Source organism: Microcaecilia unicolor, chromosome 13 (assembly GCF_901765095.1).
Source record: "Microcaecilia unicolor chromosome 13, aMicUni1.1, whole genome shotgun sequence".
In the NCBI taxonomy this organism is placed as follows: domain Eukaryota; kingdom Metazoa; phylum Chordata; class Amphibia; order Gymnophiona; family Siphonopidae; genus Microcaecilia; species Microcaecilia unicolor.
The window spans coordinates 78,579,225-78,598,588 of record NC_044043.1 but is presented as its reverse complement, the minus strand read 5'-3'; the positions used below and the strand labels follow the sequence as shown (position 1 = coordinate 78,598,588).

Genomic DNA, 19,364 nt, shown 5'->3' with positions numbered 1-19,364 from the left:
TTTCGAAAATACTGTCTGTCCCGCCCCTTCACGTACCCGTTCTCGGACATAGATGCCCATGGAGATGGGCGTTCGCGTTCGATTATGCCCCTCTATATAAAATTATCTTATTTAAAGAGTGAACACAAAGCGGAGAAAGGGTAGTGTTGATGAAAGCAAATGCACTCAGACTTTCCTTAATGAATGACTAGTGTTTCACTGTTCTACTTAAAGACACAGATGAATGCATGGAAGGAATGCCTCTGACATGCTTGCCCCAGGCATCCTGCATCAATAATTATGGCTCCTATATGTGCCGGTGTCCTGAAGGGTACGAAGGAGATGGCTTGTACAGCTGCCTGGGTATGTATGGTGATGAAGAAAATATGATTCTCTATGAGAGGCGACCAGTAATTTCCTTTGTTTACTCAGGGAGCCTCAGCTCGTTCTGCACTGAGGAAGAGAGAACAGTTGGCTTTTTTGTTGACCTTTAGCATAAGAACTACATCGATAGGTATTCCCAGTTTATGCAAAGCATACCCGGCTATGCCAATATTCAGACTTAACTGGCCATGGGCTAGCAGTGGCGTAGCTACTATGGGGCCACGGGGGTGCAGGACGTCCAAGTGCAGGACGTCAGACTCAGAAGCAAAACGAAGGAAGAAGACTTTGGCTGGCGAGGGTTGGGGTCCCCCGCCAGCAAAGGTAGCAGACGGCGACGGTGGGTTGGCGGCAGGAGGGGGGGTTGAGAGGCAGGGGGAGTCAAAGTTGTTGTTAGTGGTGCTGGCGGCGGCGGGGGGTGGCGGCAATGGCGGGGGGTGGCGGCAATGGTGGCGGGGGGGGGGGGGGTTGGCGGTGCCAGGGGGGGCTAAAATGTGCCCCCTCACCTCAGACTCTGGACCCCCCTCCCGCCGAAGTCTGGCTACGCCCCTGCTAGCACATAAAGACAGGACAGCTATTTATTCGCTAAACATGGCTGATTAGCTCTGATTAATGGGAGCTAACTGGACTCTGCCTCTTAAACACCCCCCGACTTCCACTTCAGTGCTAACCGGTCATTTTCAGCACCGCTAACCAGTTAAGTACTGCTGAAAATGACTAGATAGCCACATGCAAGTGAATTAAACCTGGCCGGATAACTCGTTTTGAATATCGGCCAGACTGTTAATATGTATATGACTATTTACACGTGTAAACTAGTTTCTTTCAAAGGAATAAATGATGCCTAACATCCTCTTTTGATGGTATTACTAAAAGATATAAGTTAATCGTTAAAAACAATCCATTGATAGTCTCAGTGATAATCTGAAGGGGAAAGGGTGGTGATAAGCAAATATTTATTTTTCTTTCCATGTATCGCTGCGCTTTTGAAGAAAGTTTGTCTGTACAAAGTTGACTGAAATGTGAATTACCAGTTGAGGAAAACTATACTTGGACTATCCAAACCTGTATGTAGTTGTAGTCAGTGGCGTACCAAGGGCGGGGCGGTGGGTGCGGTCTGCCCCGGATGCAGGCAGTAAAGGAGTGAACAGTCATGAGGCTGTTGGCTCTGCCTGTCCCCTGACCCGGAACAGGAAGCTGTCATCAGAGAGGCAGAGCCGACAGCTGCACAACTGCTCAGTGCACCCCTTAACTGCTTAGAGGAGGGTGGGGGACATAACTCACCTGGAGGAGAGGGTGCTCCGCCCAGGTGGTAACCAAGCTAGGTAATCCACTAGTTGTAGTGGTCAGGTTTTCTCTCATTCTCTGTCTATCCAAGCAACAACTTTTTGCAATGAAAATTATAAGTAGTATATTTAAGAACAAATTGGAGAAAATATTTCTTCACTCAACGTGTAATTAAACTCTAGAATTCATTGTCAGAGAATGTTGTAAAAGCAGGTAGCATAGCAGGGTTTAAAAAAAGGTTTGGCTAATTTCCTAAACGAAAAGTCCATAAACCATTATTAAGATGGACTTGGGAAAATCCACTACTTTTTTCTAGGATAAGTAGCATAAAATCTGTTTTACTCTTTTGGTATATTGCCAAGAACTTGTGACCTGGATTGGCCACTGTTGAAAAAGGGATACTGGGCTTGCTGGACCTTTGGTAGGTCCCAGTATGGCAACACTTATGTTGTTATGTCATTATTTTTTTATTGTGCTTCAGACAGAGATGAGTGTGCAACAGGGGCCTATTACTGTAATGCCAAAACCATTTGTGTGAATACTCTTGGGTCCTACATCTGTGTATGCCAGAGTGGGCTTATAGGAATTGGAAATCACTGCAGAGGTAAGGTGTGAAGGATTTGTCTGCTTTCCTTTCAGACAAACTCCAGCTTTCCAAAAGTCACTGGTGGAAGTAATCTGTGTATTCATTTGTCTTTCCTGTGCTAGAAAGAAGTGTGTGGACACCTTGGTCTCCTTGGTCTATCTGCACTGTGCAGTGTGGACATCAGAACCAGATGCGTATCCGTCTGTGTACCCATCCAGAAAGTGGAATGAGGTGCCAGGGTCCTTCTGTTGAGCTCAGGCCTTGCCCTGTGAAAACCTCATGTCCTGGTGAGTCAAACATATGTTTCAATTTAGCCATCCCTTGTTCAACCTGGGGTCTTTTCAATCCTAGGCAACTCCCATCTAGACTAGTGTTTTCCGGTGAGTTCCACAGGATAGGTTGAGCCAGTGTTGATTTCTCCCTGCCCCTGTCCACTATAGAGTCCACTAATAGTAGCCAGTAGAAGATTTATTAAATCCACCTTCTTTCTTTTCTAACTCAAAGCTGTGAATTCCACAGTTTGGTATGCTTAACATATCCTGCTTCACCTCAGGCCTTGTCACACTAGCCAAGCTCCATGCCTGTAGATGTAGACAGAAGAGGTGTAACAATGCATGTTTGCACCCTTGGCACATGCATATTAGATGCCCTAGATGAACTTTCACCTTTGCAGTTAACTCTTAGACCCACAGGCCCCTCTATTCCCTCCCCCACCAAGATGTTGATAATTAAACTCAATATTTATGATCACCTCAATGCCACCACTCCTAAGGCAATCCTGTAAAAACTCAAGAAATATGTAAAAGCACACTGAGGGGTCTTTGAGAATGTGTGGTTGTCAGGACCTATCGCTTTGCTTCAACTACAGCTGCTCCCTCCCCCCCCCCCCCCCCCCCAAGAAAGTCTCTTAATCATCCTACAGGCCTTAACTTAGGAAAAAAATCAAACCAATTCATTTGGCAACTTGATGTTTCATAATTAATTCAGTATCCAGAATGACTCGTAAATTACACATCTTATGAACTATCTCAATTTTCATATCATCCATCATACATAGTAACATAGTAACATAGTAGATGACGGCAGAAAAAGACCTGCACGGTCCATCCAGTCTGCCCAACAAGATAAACTCATATGTGCTACTTTTAGTGTATACCCTACTTTGATTTGTACCTGTGCTCTTCAGGGCACAGACCATATAAGTCTGCCCAGCACTATCCCCGCCTCCCAACCACCAGCCCTGCCTCCCGATCTTGACTAAGCTCCTGAGGATCCATTCCTTCGGCACAGGATTCTTTTATGCTTATCCCACGCATAAAAAATGGGGAGATGTCATACCCAACATAATTTGACAGCACTAAAACCTGAGTTTTTAACATATTGAGCTTCAGATGATTACCCCTCAACCACTGATCAATCATATTCAAACACAGACATAAATTCTTGAACGTTGTACTAACTGAACTTTCTATTTTCTCAGTAAGAATTGGATGTCTTCAGCATATATTTGAAAAGAAACAACTGAAGTTCTTAACAATCTATAAAGTAGGAGCAAAAAGATATTGAATATATATAGTATCCAGGGGTTTGGGAGTATAACTGGGTTCCTCCATTTAGACACCCCAAGGTCATGTGGTAAGAGCCTGTTCTATAACCAAACCTAGGTAGCATAACCCAGTATCGATGAGATGCAGGGGCATAGCTATGGGTGGGCCTGGGTGGGCCCAGGCCCACCCAGTCTCTTTGATCACCAATCAGCTGCCAGCAATCCTACACAGCTACACGCAGTAGTCCAATCGAATTAGTAAATGTGCAGAAAGCAGTGAAACACCTCCTACTGCCTTGCTTTGTTTCCAGCTAGTCGGGAGTCATGCATCGGATTGGGGGGAGGGGGAAGAGGCTGCGCTCCGCACCGCACCCTTCTTAGGGTGGTTTACTTCTCTCTGCTGCTGTGCCTCCGTTCCCTATGGCTGCCTGCTGCAGCTCCTCTAGCCTATGCTCACTTATGCGGTCTGCCCTGCAGTGCATGCATCGATCTGGTATGACCAGGTTTCACCTCGTCGTCTCCAGTGAGCCCCCAGGACCCAAGGGGTTGAATTGAGAGCAGGAGACAGCATGGCATCAAAGGGTTGAGGCCCGGACTCAGAGGTTGGTCTATGTTTTCCCTCCCTCGCACAGCCATAATCCCCGTGCACTCGGGGCAGGGCAGACGGGCCTGTGGGCTGCTGCATCCACGTTGTCGTTCTTTATTGTCGGTGGCATTTTTGTCTGATCTCGCTTGTGTTTTTAAGCAAGCCGGCTTGCGCGGTATGCGGACGTACACAGAAGAAGTATAATAACGGGATAACTTTTCGTGGGTAGAGTTGTGATTTATTGTGAGTTGTGATCAGTGTGTCATTTGGAGAGGCTGCTTGTGGGACACCCTAGCACGTGATGTATTCGTGTGGAGATATTTTCCTCCTGGTGAAGGGCCACTAAAGCAGACATTATGAGGCTCAGGTGCTCGACATTCAGAGTTTCTATCAATCTATGTATTTACTTATTTTATGCCATTTTTATGTGTTTGTATAAAGATGAGTCCCAGGAATAATGATGGCTAATGGAAAGCAGCAGTAAAACAGTTGGAGTTGAATGACACTTATGTTTTCCAAATGATGATTCATAACTTGATGGGATGTCCTTGTTGTAAGACCAGAGTAAATAATTTCTTAGCTTCTTGCCTAAAATTAACCAAGGAGGAACAACTCTATTATTCTGTCTCATTGTATTTCCAGTTTTAGCACAGTATAAGTCATCACAAAGACAAAATATAAGAAAACCAATGGACTGCATTAGGGGCTTGTAGCCCATGTAGTTATGTTTAAACAAATGAGAGATCTGCATGAAAGAAAATATTTTTATTATTTTGACTTATGAAAACCACTTGTCCCTGAAACATGCTCAAAACAGAATTATCCGTTTGTACAAAAGAGATGAGGTGAACATGTGATTCCATATGCCCCAATGAAAGGAGAGTTTCATTTTAATTCAATTTAATTTCAGTATGTTCCTTCTTTATAATACCAGGCTCCCCAAGGCAGATTACTACAACAGTTAAGATGAACCCAAGATCTCCAGCCTGGAACTGGATAACTTGGCATCTCTGCGGGCTGATGCCAGGCCACAGAACAATATAAATTGCAGTGGCGTTCCTAGGGGGGGACGATGGGTGCGGTCTGCCCCGGGTTACTTCCTGTTCCGGGGCAGAGGGAGCATGGAACGAACGAAGGACAGGCGCGCACGGCACCCCTCCAGCGGTGTGCACCGGGGGGGGGGGGGGTCTTTCACGAGGGTGTCCTTTCGCCGGGGGGGGGGCGCTGCACCCGGGGGGCAGGGCGCATCGGCGATCTGCCCCGGGTGTCAGCCCCCCTAGGAACGCCACTGATAAAATGTTTGGTCCTTTATTATGATGAGGGTTGGTCTGTGTTCTGCATGTGACTGAGGTTAGAGATTCTGCTGGCATGTGGTTTGTGTGGGAATCTATATCAGTCTGGTTTTTCCAATGTGTCACATATTGCAGGCCACCAAAGTAGACGTTCTGGAAAATGAAGTAAAATCTTCAAAAGACTCTATAAATGCAATAATAAAAGACAATAACTTCCAAATACGTAATATTGAATATTTAGAGAATCAGGCCAGGAGGAACAATTTACGTTTATTAAATTTTCCCAAATCTCCTCTTATTCCAGCTTTAGAAATGTTGAAGAAATATTTCAGAGAAATTTGGGGAATGTCTCCTGAAGGTTTTCCACCAATAATTAAGGCTCAATATATTACTGGGATAAAGAGATTAACTCAAAATCCACAACCTAATTTGAATCTTTCAGAATTTCTAGAAAGTTCAATGGAAGTTATTTCAGAAAGAACCACAATGTTGGTGGCGTTTGCCTTGGAGCCAGACCGGAACAATGTGTTTAGATTATATTTCCGCCACATTAATGCTTTATTCCTAGGATCTAAAATACAGATTTTTCCGGACTTATCAAGGGATACTCAAAAAAAGAAGAAAAGAATTCTTGGCATTAAAACCAAGACTGCTTAGATTAGGAGGAACTTTCCTCCTTAAATTTCCATGTAGATGTATTGTTTCTTTAAACGCTTCTATATATATGTTTTCCTTGAACCTGGGAAGTTATTAGATTTCTAGTTAGTAAAGAGTAAGTTGGTGCCATTCTCGATTGCATTAACGCTACTCGGCTGTGTATTTTTGAACTCCTTCCACTCTAAAGATTATTATATTACTATAAAGCTTAAATGCCTGTAAATGATATTTCCTACTACTTGGACCAAAAATTGTGGATAAAGAATTTAAATTGTATTCTTTCCTTTTTTTTTTCTTTTGAATTTGGAAGAATTCCTAAATTCCATATGCTTAAGTTATTGCATGAATGTAACTGAAAAAATTCATAAATAAAAAATAAAATAAAAATAAAAAAGATCTCACCTAATATTAGCCTCCTCTTATCCTGCTGACCTAAAAGTAACACAGCCAAGAAGGCGTCGTTGTTTTCCCAGTGGATGAAATTGGTCATTCGCTCAATCTCCTCATTGTATCCTTTAGGTGTTACTGCATTGTTTTAATTGGGTGCTCTGTGATTGGTAGGAAAACTGTCACTTGATGGTACATAAGACTGATGAGAAAACGCCACCAACATCTTGGCTGTGTTACTTTTAGGTCAGCAGGATGAGTGGAGGCTAATATTAGGTGAGATCTTTTAATACAAATGCACATATATAATACAAAAAAAGGAGTGGTATATTAACCGTTTATTTTCACGGGATATCCTTGAAAAAGCGTTTCAGTGAAACAAGTGCCATGTCGGATCAAAAGTTCTGCTGAGCTGACCAGCTTTGAAATTCAATTTGAAAAGATGAGTACTAGGTAAATTCATTTAATAGTTCAAAGTAATTAAAGACATAAAATATAGAAAAACAGGAGGGAGGGAGGTTTGAACCAATGACGATATAAGTACATTAATCGCTGTGTAAAAGTCTATTGAACATAGTGTTGTACGGCTGAGGTTCATACATTAAAATAATTAAAACTTGGTTGGTTACTGTACATCTGGATATTTGGGTCTGTTGAAGATTAAGGGGTCCTTTTACTAAGGTGAGCCAAAAAGTGGCTTGCGCTGGTGTAGACACGTGTATTGGACGAACGTAGGTCCATTTTTTAGCACACCTGCAAAAAAGGCCTTTTTGGTGGGGCCGAAAATGGACACGCGCCAAAATGAAAATAGGTGCATGTCCATTTTGGGCCTGAGACCTTACCACCACCCATTTACTTAGCGATAAGGTCTCACGTGGTAACCGGACGGTAATCATCAGCATGCATACAGATTACTGTCCGGTTAGCTCCGCGTGCTAGAAAATAAAATATATTTTCCGGCGCGCATAGTGGGCACACGTAAAAAATGAAACTACCACCCGGACCACGTGGCAGCCGGGTGGCAGTTCCGAATTGGCTTAGTAAAAGGGCCCCTAAATGGAGCCTAGCTATTTCATTCTGGATACGTCCAGTGGTTAAATTACTTTAAATTAGTCATTGGCCATTGTTATATGATTCTAAACATTTGCACACTTAACACAAGCATAAATGTGAGCACCTGGGTTATAGAATTACCCTTTCAGTGCATGATCAGAGAAGAACTGGCTTCACATTCAGCACCCTCAACCCACCTAAAGTAACATTGGCTGCTTCTGTTTGCTTGCTAGTGGATGGAGCATGGTCAGAATGGTCCCCCTGGTCTATCTGTTCCTACAAGTGTTCGGGATTGAAGAAGAGAATTCGGCTTTGCAATAGCCCTGCCCCAGTGAAGGGTGGCCTTCTTTGCCCAGGACCAAATGAAGAGGTTGCCATTTGCAAAAGTGCCACATGTCCAGGTACTCCTCCACTTTTACAAATACTAGAGTGGACAAGATAGAGTTAAAGACTGATGCATTGTTGCCAGGGTTGCGGTCTTCCCGCAACACTGGGCGGGTTTTCTTTGAGCAGCTGCGGCAAAATTTCGGCGGCTGCGGGGTGCGGGTTTGGGCTCTTCTCCTGTGGCCGCTGTGTGCTTTTTTCCGGGGCTTCTATTGGTCCAATAAAAGCTTTCCCGGGGCTTCTATTGGTCCGATGTGGTCCAATAGAAGCTTTTGAGGGGCGTGGTCGACATCAGGGGCGGGGTTAACAACGTCAGGGGTGACATCAGGGGGGGGGCTGGTGACGTGGGAGGTGGGGCTGGTGATGTGGGAGGCGGGGTTTGACGTTGGGCTGGTTTAGGGCTGATTTTGGGCGGGGAAAATGTTTCCCATCTGGCAACCTTGATGCCATGATTCGGGGGATAGTGTTGTATACTGCAGTTGGAAACCTAGATTCACATTAGGTCATGAAGAAGGTGTGGTCATGCTTGGAGGGAGAAGGAAGATGTCTGATGCTGCAGCTGCTGCCACCATGGTGGCCCTGTGTGACCCAAAGGTGACACTTGGGGGTAACTGTATAACAGTGTGCCTAAATAGGGGTGCCTAGAGGACACCTGATTGGATTAGGCACCTACCTTTCTTACAGAACACTAGCATAACAGGTTAGATATCATATAAAATAGAAGTGTAAGCATTCACATCAGTCATAGAACTAATATAAATGCAGAGGTATGTGTGTAATTTAGTGTACTCTATAAATTATGCGTGTAAGTATGAGTTCAGCCCATGCACCATACAGACTGCCTACATGTATACCTACCTGTAAAATATGTGCTATGTAAGATCAGTGGCATAGCTACGTGGGGCCAGGGGGGCCTGGGCCCCCGTAGATTTGGCCCTGGAGCCCCCTGCCGACGACCCGCCCGACCCCCCCTCCCGCCACCAACCCGCCATCACCGTCGTCTGCCTTTGCTGGCGGGGGACCCCAACCCCCACCAGCCGAGGTCCTCTTCTTCTCGCAAAAGGCTTCCTTCTGTTTCTGACATCCTGCACGTCAGACTCACAGAACGAAGCCTTGCAGATCTGCAAGGCTTTGTTCTGTGAGTCTGACATCCTACATGTACAAAGGTTGGTGACGGCGGGTTGGCAGCGGGAGGGGGGGTCGAGAGGGTGGGTGGTGGTGGGGGTGTTGGCGGCGCGGGGGGGGGGGGGGCTAAAATGTGCCCCCTCACCTTGGGCTCTGGACCCCCCTCCGCCAAAGTCTGGCTACTCCCCTGTAAAGATGTGTGCTTTTAGGGTCAGATTCTAAATGGTGCCAATACAATTTGGAGCTCAATGATATTTTATCAAGGGCCTGTCAGGATGAGCGCGAGGATTTACACCAGTTGAATCTTGTTGCAAATCCTGGTGTACAAACTGGGCGCAGATTCCTCGCTATTCTGTAACACTGCACATCTTTTATGAACTCCGTTGACCCGCCCATGCTCCTCACATGGCCACACCCCCTTTTGAATTGTGCACGTTCCATTTTAAGTGCCCATTCTAACAGAATAGCACACAGCCAGATTGGCACCCAAATCATAATTAGTGCCAATGAAGTGCTTGTTAGCTCCAATAATTAAATTATTGGAGCCCGTTAACATTATTTTGGGTGACATTTATAGTTTCCAGGGGTTATGGAATAGCACACTTAGGTTGAATATTAAAGTACATATGTGCATGCACATTTGCAAATATGCCCATAGAATGTGCCTCGGAGAAGGTCTTCCAGTCCCCAGGGGCCAGTGAGGACTCTCTAGAGTGAACTGGATCCGCTGTCTGTGTCGTTCAAACATGGACGAGGAAAGAAGAAAGGTGAAAAGGAATTAAAATGGACAAAAATAAAAACAGAAAGGCTCTTCCACCCCGATACATCTGGTCTGTCCATATCCTATCCTTCTCATTCAAATGACTTGATACAGAAGTGCGGACACAGTGTCCTAATTTTCTCCACTGAATTCCTGCATAGACTGTGAATATAATTACATCCCTCTCATCATATGTTTAATATATAAATGAGAGCATTAACAGCTGCTAGTGTGTACCAGGGGCATAGCTACATGGGCCACGGGGGCCTGGGCCCCCGTAGATTTGGCCCTGGACCCCCCCTGCCGATGACCCTCTCGACCCCCCTCCCACCCCCAACCCGCCGTTGCCGTCTGCTGCCTTTGCTGGCGGGGGACCCTGCACAGGATGTCAGACTCAAAACAGAATAAAGGAAGAAGACCTCAGCTGGCGGGGGTTGGGGTCGCCCGCTAGCAAAGGTAGGCGACGGCGTGGGAGGGTTGGCGGCGGGAGGGGGGGGGGGTCAAAGTTGGTGGCAGTGGGGGTCGGCAATGGTGGTGGTGGGGGAGTTGGCAATGGCGGGGGGTGTTGACGACACCGGGGGGGGGGGCTAAAATGTGCCCCCTCACCTCGGGCTCTGGACCCCCCCCTCCCGCCGAAGTCTGACTACGTCCCTGGTGTGTACCAGGCAGACGACTGCACAGGAGTAACACAAAGGCAGGAAAGAAAGCAGAGATCAGAATGACAGGAAAGACCTGTTCCAGCTGATGCCGGTCTTTCTCTGTTTGTGTCAGTTGATGGTATGTGGTCCTCCTGGACAGCCTGGACCCCCTGTCCTCTATCCTGTGGACTGGCAGTGGTGAGCCGTTCGCGACAATGTGACAGCCCTAGCCCTGAGCACGGTGGCAAAATCTGTAGTGGCACTGACTATGAGGAGGGCTCCTGTGGCTTCCCGGTAAGTTAGCGAAAGGTAAAATACCAAAACGTAGAGCTGTTTACGGAGGGAAGGAGAAAGGTTCGGGGGATTCAATAACAGCCTGACAGTTTATTTGTTCTTGTATGATTCTGGGCCCCCATCATTCTAAAATGTGCCATTTGGCATTCATAGCGTTATGCACAATCCTGTATAATAATTTGCACCTCCAACGTTCCATCGCTGTCTGGCTGCCTGGGTTTGTAACATCTAATGACGTCAGCCAGCCTCCAGCATTCCATTCCCCCTACTGCCACGCCCTCGCGTCAAAACCTAATGACCTCAGAGGGCGGAACAGCGAGAGGGAAGGGAACGCAGGAGGCAAACTGACGTCAGGATGTTACCAACGGAAGGGAAGCCAGCCAGGCCAGCCAGAAAATGATGAGGTACAAAGGAAGAGAGAATCGCGGCACATCGAGGGGAGGGCAGGGCAGAGCAGAATCGATGGACATGGATGGGATGGGAGGAGAGGACAGGAGAGAAGAGAATCGCGGGACACGGATGGGAGGGCAGGGAAAAGGAGAATCGCTGGGTATGGAGGGGAGGGGAGGGCAGGGGAGAGAAAAAAATCGCTTACAAGAGAGCCTTTCTAGGGCCCGTTTCATTGTTTTTTTTATTTATTTATTTGTTACATTTGTATCCCACATTTTCCCACCTATTTGCAGGCTCAATGTGGCTTACATAGTACCGGAGAGGCGTTTGCTGACACCGGTGTGAACAAATACAAAGTGATGTTTTGGTTCGTAAAGTTCGTGTGGCACAGCCATATTAGGGAATCGGACAGCAGGAGAGTTGTGTTATGTCCATTACGTACTTTAGTTTTGTTGTGTTGCAGAGATCAGACATTTAAGTTGGATCGTTACGGTATGCCTTTTTAAACAGGTTAGTTTTTAGTGTTTTGTTGAGGAAACAGGCTGGGTTACACTAGTAGTGACATAATTACAATGCATTTTCTTTAAAGAGATATAGGTTATCCACTGACTTCTACTCCTAGTTTCACCCATTATCCTTTCCTATAATGTTTTTGGTCTCATGCATTATACCAGTGGTCTCTAATTGTTCTCATACCTCACACCAGGGGCGTAGCCAGACACCCAATTTTGGGTGGGCCTGGGCCTAAGATGGGTGGGCAGAAGAACCTTGCCCCATCCCACAGGTGATTTGGAGGGGCATAATCGAACAGAAACGCCTATCTCCATGGGCGTTTATCTCCGAGAACGGGTCCGTGAAGGGGCGGACCCAAGCGTATTTTCGAAAAAATTAGACGTCCATGTTTTATTCGCCAAGTTGTGAGCTGGGCGTTTTTGCTTTTCAGCGATAATGGACAATGAAATCGCCCAGCTCAAAAACGAATAAATCCAAGGCATTTGTTCGTGGGAGGGGCCAGGAGTCGTAGTGCACTGGTCCCCCTAACATGCCAGGACACCAACCAGGCACCCTAGGGGGCACTTTTACAAAAACAGAACAAAAGGTAAAAGAGCTCCCAGGTGCATAGCACCCTTCCCTTGTGTGTAGAGCCCCCCAAATCCCCCTCAAAACCCACTGCCCACAAGTCTACACCATTACTATAGCCCTAAGGAGTGAAGGGGGGCACCTACATGTGGGTACAGTGGGTTCGGGGGGGGGTTGGACGACTAAGCATTAAGCAGCACAATTGTAACAGGTAGGGGGGGGGGATGGGCCTGGGTCCACCTGCCTGAAGTCCACTGCACCCCCTAACAACTGCTCCAGGGACCTGCATACTGCTGCCAGGGAGGTGGGTATGACATTTGAGGGTCAAAATAAAAAGTTGTGAAACATCATTTTTTGAGGTGGGAGGGGGTTTATGACCACTGGGGGAGTCAGGGGAGGTCATCCCCGATTCCCTCCAGTGGTTATCTGGTCATTTAGGGCACTTTTTGGGGCCTTATTCGTGAAAAAACAGGGTCCAGGAAAAGTGCCCTAAATTCTAGCTAAAAACGCATACTTTTGTCCCATTATCTGTGAAATGCGCCCATCTCTGTTCGGCAGATAACCACGCCCCAGTTCCGCCTTCGCCACACCTCTGACACGCCCCCATCAACTTTGTCCGCATCCGCGACGGAGTGCAGTTGAAAACGTCCAAAATCGGCTTTCGATTATACCGCTTTATTCGTTTTTTGTGAGATAAACGCCCATCTCCCGATTTAGGTCGGAACTTGGGCGTTTTCTCGTTCGATTATAAGCTGGTTGGTCTCTCCTTCTCTCGCCTGCATGCCATATGGTCTCTCAAACATCCCCCCTCTCCCGTACACCTTTTAAATAGCAGATTTTCACCAGCAGCGGGAAGCAATTAATACACACTGCTCATGTTGGCCCCATAGCCTTCCGACTGAAGCAACTTCCTGTTTCAGCATAGGCGGGAATACATCAGAGGGAAGGCTGTGGGGCCAGTGCAAACCATATGTATGTCACTGCTACTTACAAGGTATGCAGGAGGGACACTTGTTGGGAGTTTTCGACTGGTGGGGCTTGGGGATCCCTGCCAGCCACCCCATATGTATGCTGCTACTGGGTGGGCCTGAACCCAAAGTGGGTGGGCCTAGGCCCACCCAAGCCCACCCTTGGCTACGCCACTGCCTCACACTAGCATTGTCGGCTTTTGTCTCACCTAGGGCCCTGTTTACTAAGCAGCGTTATAGGAGCGTTAACATTTTTAACGCTTGTTAACCATGTACATGCCTACAATATCCCTAGAGGCGCCTACATGGCATGCTAAAAACACTAACGCACCTTATTAAACAGGGCCCCTAGTATGTAAACTGCACTGAACCCTGGAAAGTGGATATTTGCGGTGTACAAGAATTGATTTCATTTAATTTGTGCTTTGTTCTCTACCTTCCTGGCTAGATGAGCATAAGAGTTCCCATAGATAATGCAGCACCACTTATGACTTACCACTAAGTTTTATAATAACACTAGTGGAACCAAGCCCGTTTCCTCAACAATGAAACGAGCACAAGAAGGCTGTCTTGTAAGCGATTTTTTCTGTCTCCCCTGCCCTCCCCTCCATGTCCAATGATTCTTCCCTCCCCTCCCATCCCCTCCCCTCCATGTCCTGCAATTCTCCTCTTCCCTGCCCTCCCATCCGTGTGCCGCGATTCTCTCCTCCCCTCCCATCGATTCTCCTCTGCTCTGCTCCGCCCTCCCCTCCCTGTCCTTGATGTCCCACGATTCTGTTGTTCTTTGTACATGAACGTTCTCTAGCTGGCTGGCTTCGTTCCGTTCCGTTTGTAACATCCCCTGACGTCAGCTCGCCTCAGCGTTCCCTTCCCTCTCACTGTTCTGCCCTCTGACGTCATTACGTCTTGACGCGAGGGTGGGACAGTGAGGGGAAATGGAACACTGGAGGCTGGCTGATGTCAGGAGATGTTACGAACCCAGCCAGCCAGCCAGCCAGCCAGCCATGGAACGTTGGAGGTACAAATTATTATATAGGATGAACTCCTACCAATATAGATGCCAGCTCTGTGGGTGCAGCATACGCTTTGGTACCCCCCCCAGTATTGAGCGTAAGTCTTCAGTGTACCCATGGAGGAGTAATTTAGGGGCCCTTATTCAAAGGCATGTAAGGGCCTAGGCATGTCCAACGTGCACCAAATCAGCGTTACCGCCCAGCTACTGCATGCCCTGGGTGGTAATTCTGAATTTGGCGCGCACCAAAAACACGCGGTAGAAAATATTTTCTATTTTCTACTGTGTGGTGCTTACCCAGTGGTAATCGGCAGTGGGCGCATGCTGCATGCCTACCACCCGGGTAGCGCATGAGACCTTACCGCTAAGTCAATGGGTGATGGTAAGGTCGCAGGCTGACAATGGATGAGTGCTGAATTTTTAGTTTGCCGCACGTCCATTTCTGTCCCCTTAAAAAAAGGGACCTTTTTTCAGGACGCGGTAAAAACTGGCCTGGCGTGTGCCCAAAAGACGCGCTCGCACTGCCGCAGGCCACTTTTTGCTGCAGATTAGTAAAAAGGCCCCTTAGGTTGATATTTAACATCCTTGATTATTTTGAAAAGTTGGTTCCTCTGGCTACCAAAACCAGCCAGACTGTTTTCCCTAAACTACTAAGGCTGTTACTAAGATCTGACTACGTTCCAATGGTCTTGCTGGATGGTCTCCAGGCAGCCAGAAAACTTTCATTTAGAGTCATTTTCTATGTCACTTCTGGGAATTTTCATTTTATTCACTTTCATTTGATCGTTTTGGTGTCATGAGAACAAAGACGTTGAAAGAGTGCCCACTTTGTGCAAAGCAGGCACACTCTTTTGGAAAGAGTGCGTGCACTATGGTTCAAGTGGGTGCACTATTGTGTACACCCTTTTTGCACAATAGGCTAGATTCTATATATGTTGTGAAAAAAATCAGCACTGAAAATAACACTAGTCTATAAGTCATGTGCAACTTTCTTTAGTCACTTTACTTTCTAACTCTTCTTACGCTCTTACCTATCTATATGTTCCATCTTTGCTTTACCATTTGCTATCAGTTAAAATGTTCTATTACGTATTGTGTTGACAATGTAAGTGGTATATCAGGCCATACTTTGTATTGTTATTTGAATATTTTTACTGCTGCACTTGCTTATTGCTCATGTTTGATCTATTCTTACTGTACACCGCTTTGAGTGAATTCCTTCAAAAAGGTGGTATATAAATCCTAATAAATAAATACAGTCGTGCTTAAATTTAGGCATGGTATCACGCGTAACTTTAGACATGGCCATTTTCACCAACTGAAACATGGTGCAAATGTACGCGCCTACATTAGGCGCATATTCCCATTATTCTATAACAACGCAAGCCCTGTTACGCCCATACCCCTCCCATTTCTGCTCCCCCTTTTCCTGGTCACGTGTAAATGCCAATTAAATCTAATAGTGCCAATAATTGCTTGTTGAAAAGCCAATTATTGGCACTAACTGGCTCGTTATTCAATTAAATTGTGCACAATGTTTTTGCAACCTTTATAGAATTAGGGGGATAATGTGCTCCCTTTCAAAAGAATGCACACTATTTTCAGCAAACAAAAAGCGCGACTTGTCTTTCTCTGCTGCCCGTTTCATCTTCCGCCAGGGTTGCTTTACTCATACTACCCCTCTCCTCAAGACCCTTCACTGGCTCCCTATCCATTTTCGCATCCTGTTCAAACTTCTTCTACTAACCTATAAATGTATTCACTCTGCTGCTCCCCAGTATCTCTCCACACTCGTCCTTCCCTACACCCCTTCCCGTGCACTCCGCTCCATGGATAAATCCTTCTTATCTGTTCCCTTCTCCACTACTGCCAACTCCAGACTTCGCGCCTTCTGTCTCGCTGCACCCTACGCCTGGAATAAACTTCCTGAGCCCCTACGTCTTGCCCCATCCTTGGCCACCTTTAAATCTAGACTGAAAGCCCACCTCTTTAACATTGCTTTTGACTCGTAACCACTCGCCTCCACCTACCCTCCTCTCTTCCTTCCCGTTCACATTAATTGATTTGATTTGCTTACTTTATTTATTTTTTGTCTATTAGATTGTAAGCTCTTTGAGCAGGGACTGTCTTTCTTCTATGTTTGTGCAGCGCTGCGTATGCCTTGTAGCGCTATAGAAATGCTAAATAGTAGTAGTAGTAGTAGTTTTCGTTTGGTAACCACACGCATATGTCACAAATATTTGCCATGTCGTTCCGAACAACAGCCCATCCCTAGAACCCAGTCACCACCAACCTGCCAGCACTGATCCATTTGATTTCTGGATTGTTGTAAGCCAGTGGTTCCCACCCACTACTCTGACCTGCAGTTTTTACTATCTCATGCTTTCTTTATCTGCACCTTGTGATCTCCTTTTCACCTCTCCTCTTGTCTCTGCTCTCAAGGCAATGCCAGCTCTTACCCTTGTGAGCTAGTATCTTTGAACCCATGGCCTCATTTAATTTTAAAATGGGTACTTCTAATCCCATAAGACCACCAAGCTGTGCACCCCCATCTACCTGCATGCACTGAGAGGGAAGCTAAAAGGGTCCTGGCCCCATTTAGCCCAAATGATTTCCAGCAACCTTGACTGCCTTTGCTCTTTATTTTCATTTTCACCTGTAGGAGGAGTTTTGCAAATATTTGAACCCAGCTTTGGGACGGTTTGTACCCGGCAAACTGATTCACTAAGACAGCATTGGAAGCAGCAGCTATGAAATTGCCAAGTGTGGAATACTAGAGCCATAAACGAGGCCCGGAAGGATCTCGCCTCCTGGATCCATAAAGCCTTTCCAAGCAAAGGTCTGGCTATTATGGAGCCCTATTTTGGAGACAATGAAGCAGATGGAATAAATTAAATACTGAACAAGAAAAGAGAGAGTTTGCCCAAACAAAATGTAACTCGCCAGGACTGACTGGAGACATGGAGTCTTAATAAATATAGTAAAACCTGCAGGCTTATTCTTTTCTAAGTAAACTGTATGCAAATTCTTTCAAAGCAGCAACCTCCTTTCTTCTTCCCTTAACACTACTATAAAAAAATGTATTGACAGAAAAACCAAATAAAATAATTAACCTCAGCTTGATTTTCCCTATTACTTGTACCCTTTTTTCTGGTTAGATTCTATGGTTTTATATATTTTCCTTGCTGTCTGACATTTCCATAGAGCCTTTAAAGTGGGCACCGCCAGCCACAACACCCCCTGCTCTACTGGCAAAGCACAGGAGCCACCCCAGGCAGAAATCCAGGAGCTGAGAAGCGAGGTCCACAACTGCTGGGAGATAGAGTTATACTGAAGGCAGAGGGGGTTGGGTGTCCTGGAACACCATGTGCTTTCAGTGTTCTCTATCTCCACCTGCTGGTAGGCGGATACATACAACCCATCAGTTAATGGATTCATCTGCTGTTGATGACAAGGAATTGGATTTAACTGCCAACAAGGACCCTTATATGGTATTAATTGGCATCAGTTTGCAGTTACGTACATGACTGGACTTAGGAGTAGATTCTGTAAATGATGCTGAGAAATCAGCACTGAAAATTTTAAGTGCTGAGCGCTAGTCAATAAAGGATCTGGGTTTTTTATAGGATAGCGGCTAAGTACAGAAATAAGTTAGGCACTGATCAAGTCTATTCTGTAATAATGTGCATAAATTGTGGGTGTCCCCTCCCCCCCCCCCCCCCCCGGCTCAGAATGCTTCCCAGCCATGCCCCCTTGAATTTACATTCTATAGGATTTCCACACACATCATTATAAAATACAATGCAAGGATAAATCCCGATTCAGGACAATTAATGCCAATAATTGGTTGTTCAAACCTTCCAATATCTCCCAAGCACACATCGAGCTTGTTAATGGATATAAAATGTTGTGAAGGATCTTCAGACTTTATGCATCCTGGCTGCTAAACCTGCAGTTTTTCAAGTAGTCAGGTGCAAATCCTCATTGATCCTTTGGTGTGTATATTTTTTTAGTGTATATTTTCTTTGAGCCAATTTACTACTTTTAGTGCTCAATTCTTCAGCAGTCTCATATTTCACTTCAAAACTCATTTCTTGTTTATCACAAACTAATATTAGGCATATTCAACTACTTAACTAGCAGCAAGGTGCAAACAACAGGAACCTCAACCGACTTGGCCAGGTTTTGGGACTTTATATCCATTAACAAGCTTGATGTGTGCTTGGGAAATACTGGAAGGTTTGGATTTATGCTAATCCCCGCATCGCCTTAATTAATATTGTTCAGATCTAGGTGATTTATCAATAATTGGTTGTTAGCAGCCAATTATTGGTGCTGATTTTTTTGTTACATTTGTACCCCGCGCTTTACCACTCATGGCAGGCTCAATGCGGTTTACATGGGGCAATGGAGGGTTAAGTGACTTGCCCAGAGTCACAAGGAGCTGCCTGTGCCTGAAGTGGGAATTGAACTCAGTTCCTCAGTTCCCCAAGACCAAAGTCCACCACCCTAACCACTAGGCCACTCCTCCACTCAATTGATTGGCTCAATCAATTAATTTGCACATGCAAATTTACTCACCACATATAGAATCCAGGGGTTAGTGCATAAGTTCTATAGCGCATAACTGCAAAGGGGGTGTTAATTTAGGAGGGCAAAGGCAGGTCAGGGATGTGTCAGGTACTTAGGTGCTCTTTCACTAAGCCACGTCAGTGCTTTTGTGTGCCGAACGCACGCCAATTTGGAGTTACCACCCAGTTACCACATGGCCCTTGCGGTAATTTCATTTTTGGTGCATGTCCGCTACACGCATCTGAAAAATACTTTTTATTTTTTGTGATGCGCACCAGCTACGTGCGTCAAGTGGCATTTGACGCACGTAGGTCATTACCGCCCGCTTACTGTGTGAGATCTTACCACTACATCAACTTGTTATAAACCGTAATCAGTGTGTTATTT

At 45.9% G+C, this 19,364-nt stretch overlaps 1 protein-coding gene across 1 annotated transcript; it reads left to right on the top strand.

The window, feature by feature from the left end:
- The first annotated feature begins 217 nt into the window (after positions 1-217).
- LOC115456641 (thrombospondin-1-like) lies at positions 218-17,498 on the top strand. Its single transcript, XM_030185856.1, has 6 exons — positions 218-342; positions 2,129-2,251; positions 2,356-2,520; positions 7,988-8,155; positions 10,795-10,955; positions 17,068-17,498. Exons 1-6 carry the CDS (start codon positions 228-230, stop codon positions 17,131-17,133), a joined length of 798 nt encoding a protein of 265 aa, XP_030041716.1. The 5' UTR covers positions 218-227; the 3' UTR covers positions 17,134-17,498.
- Positions 17,499-19,364: the final 1,866 nt, after the last annotated feature.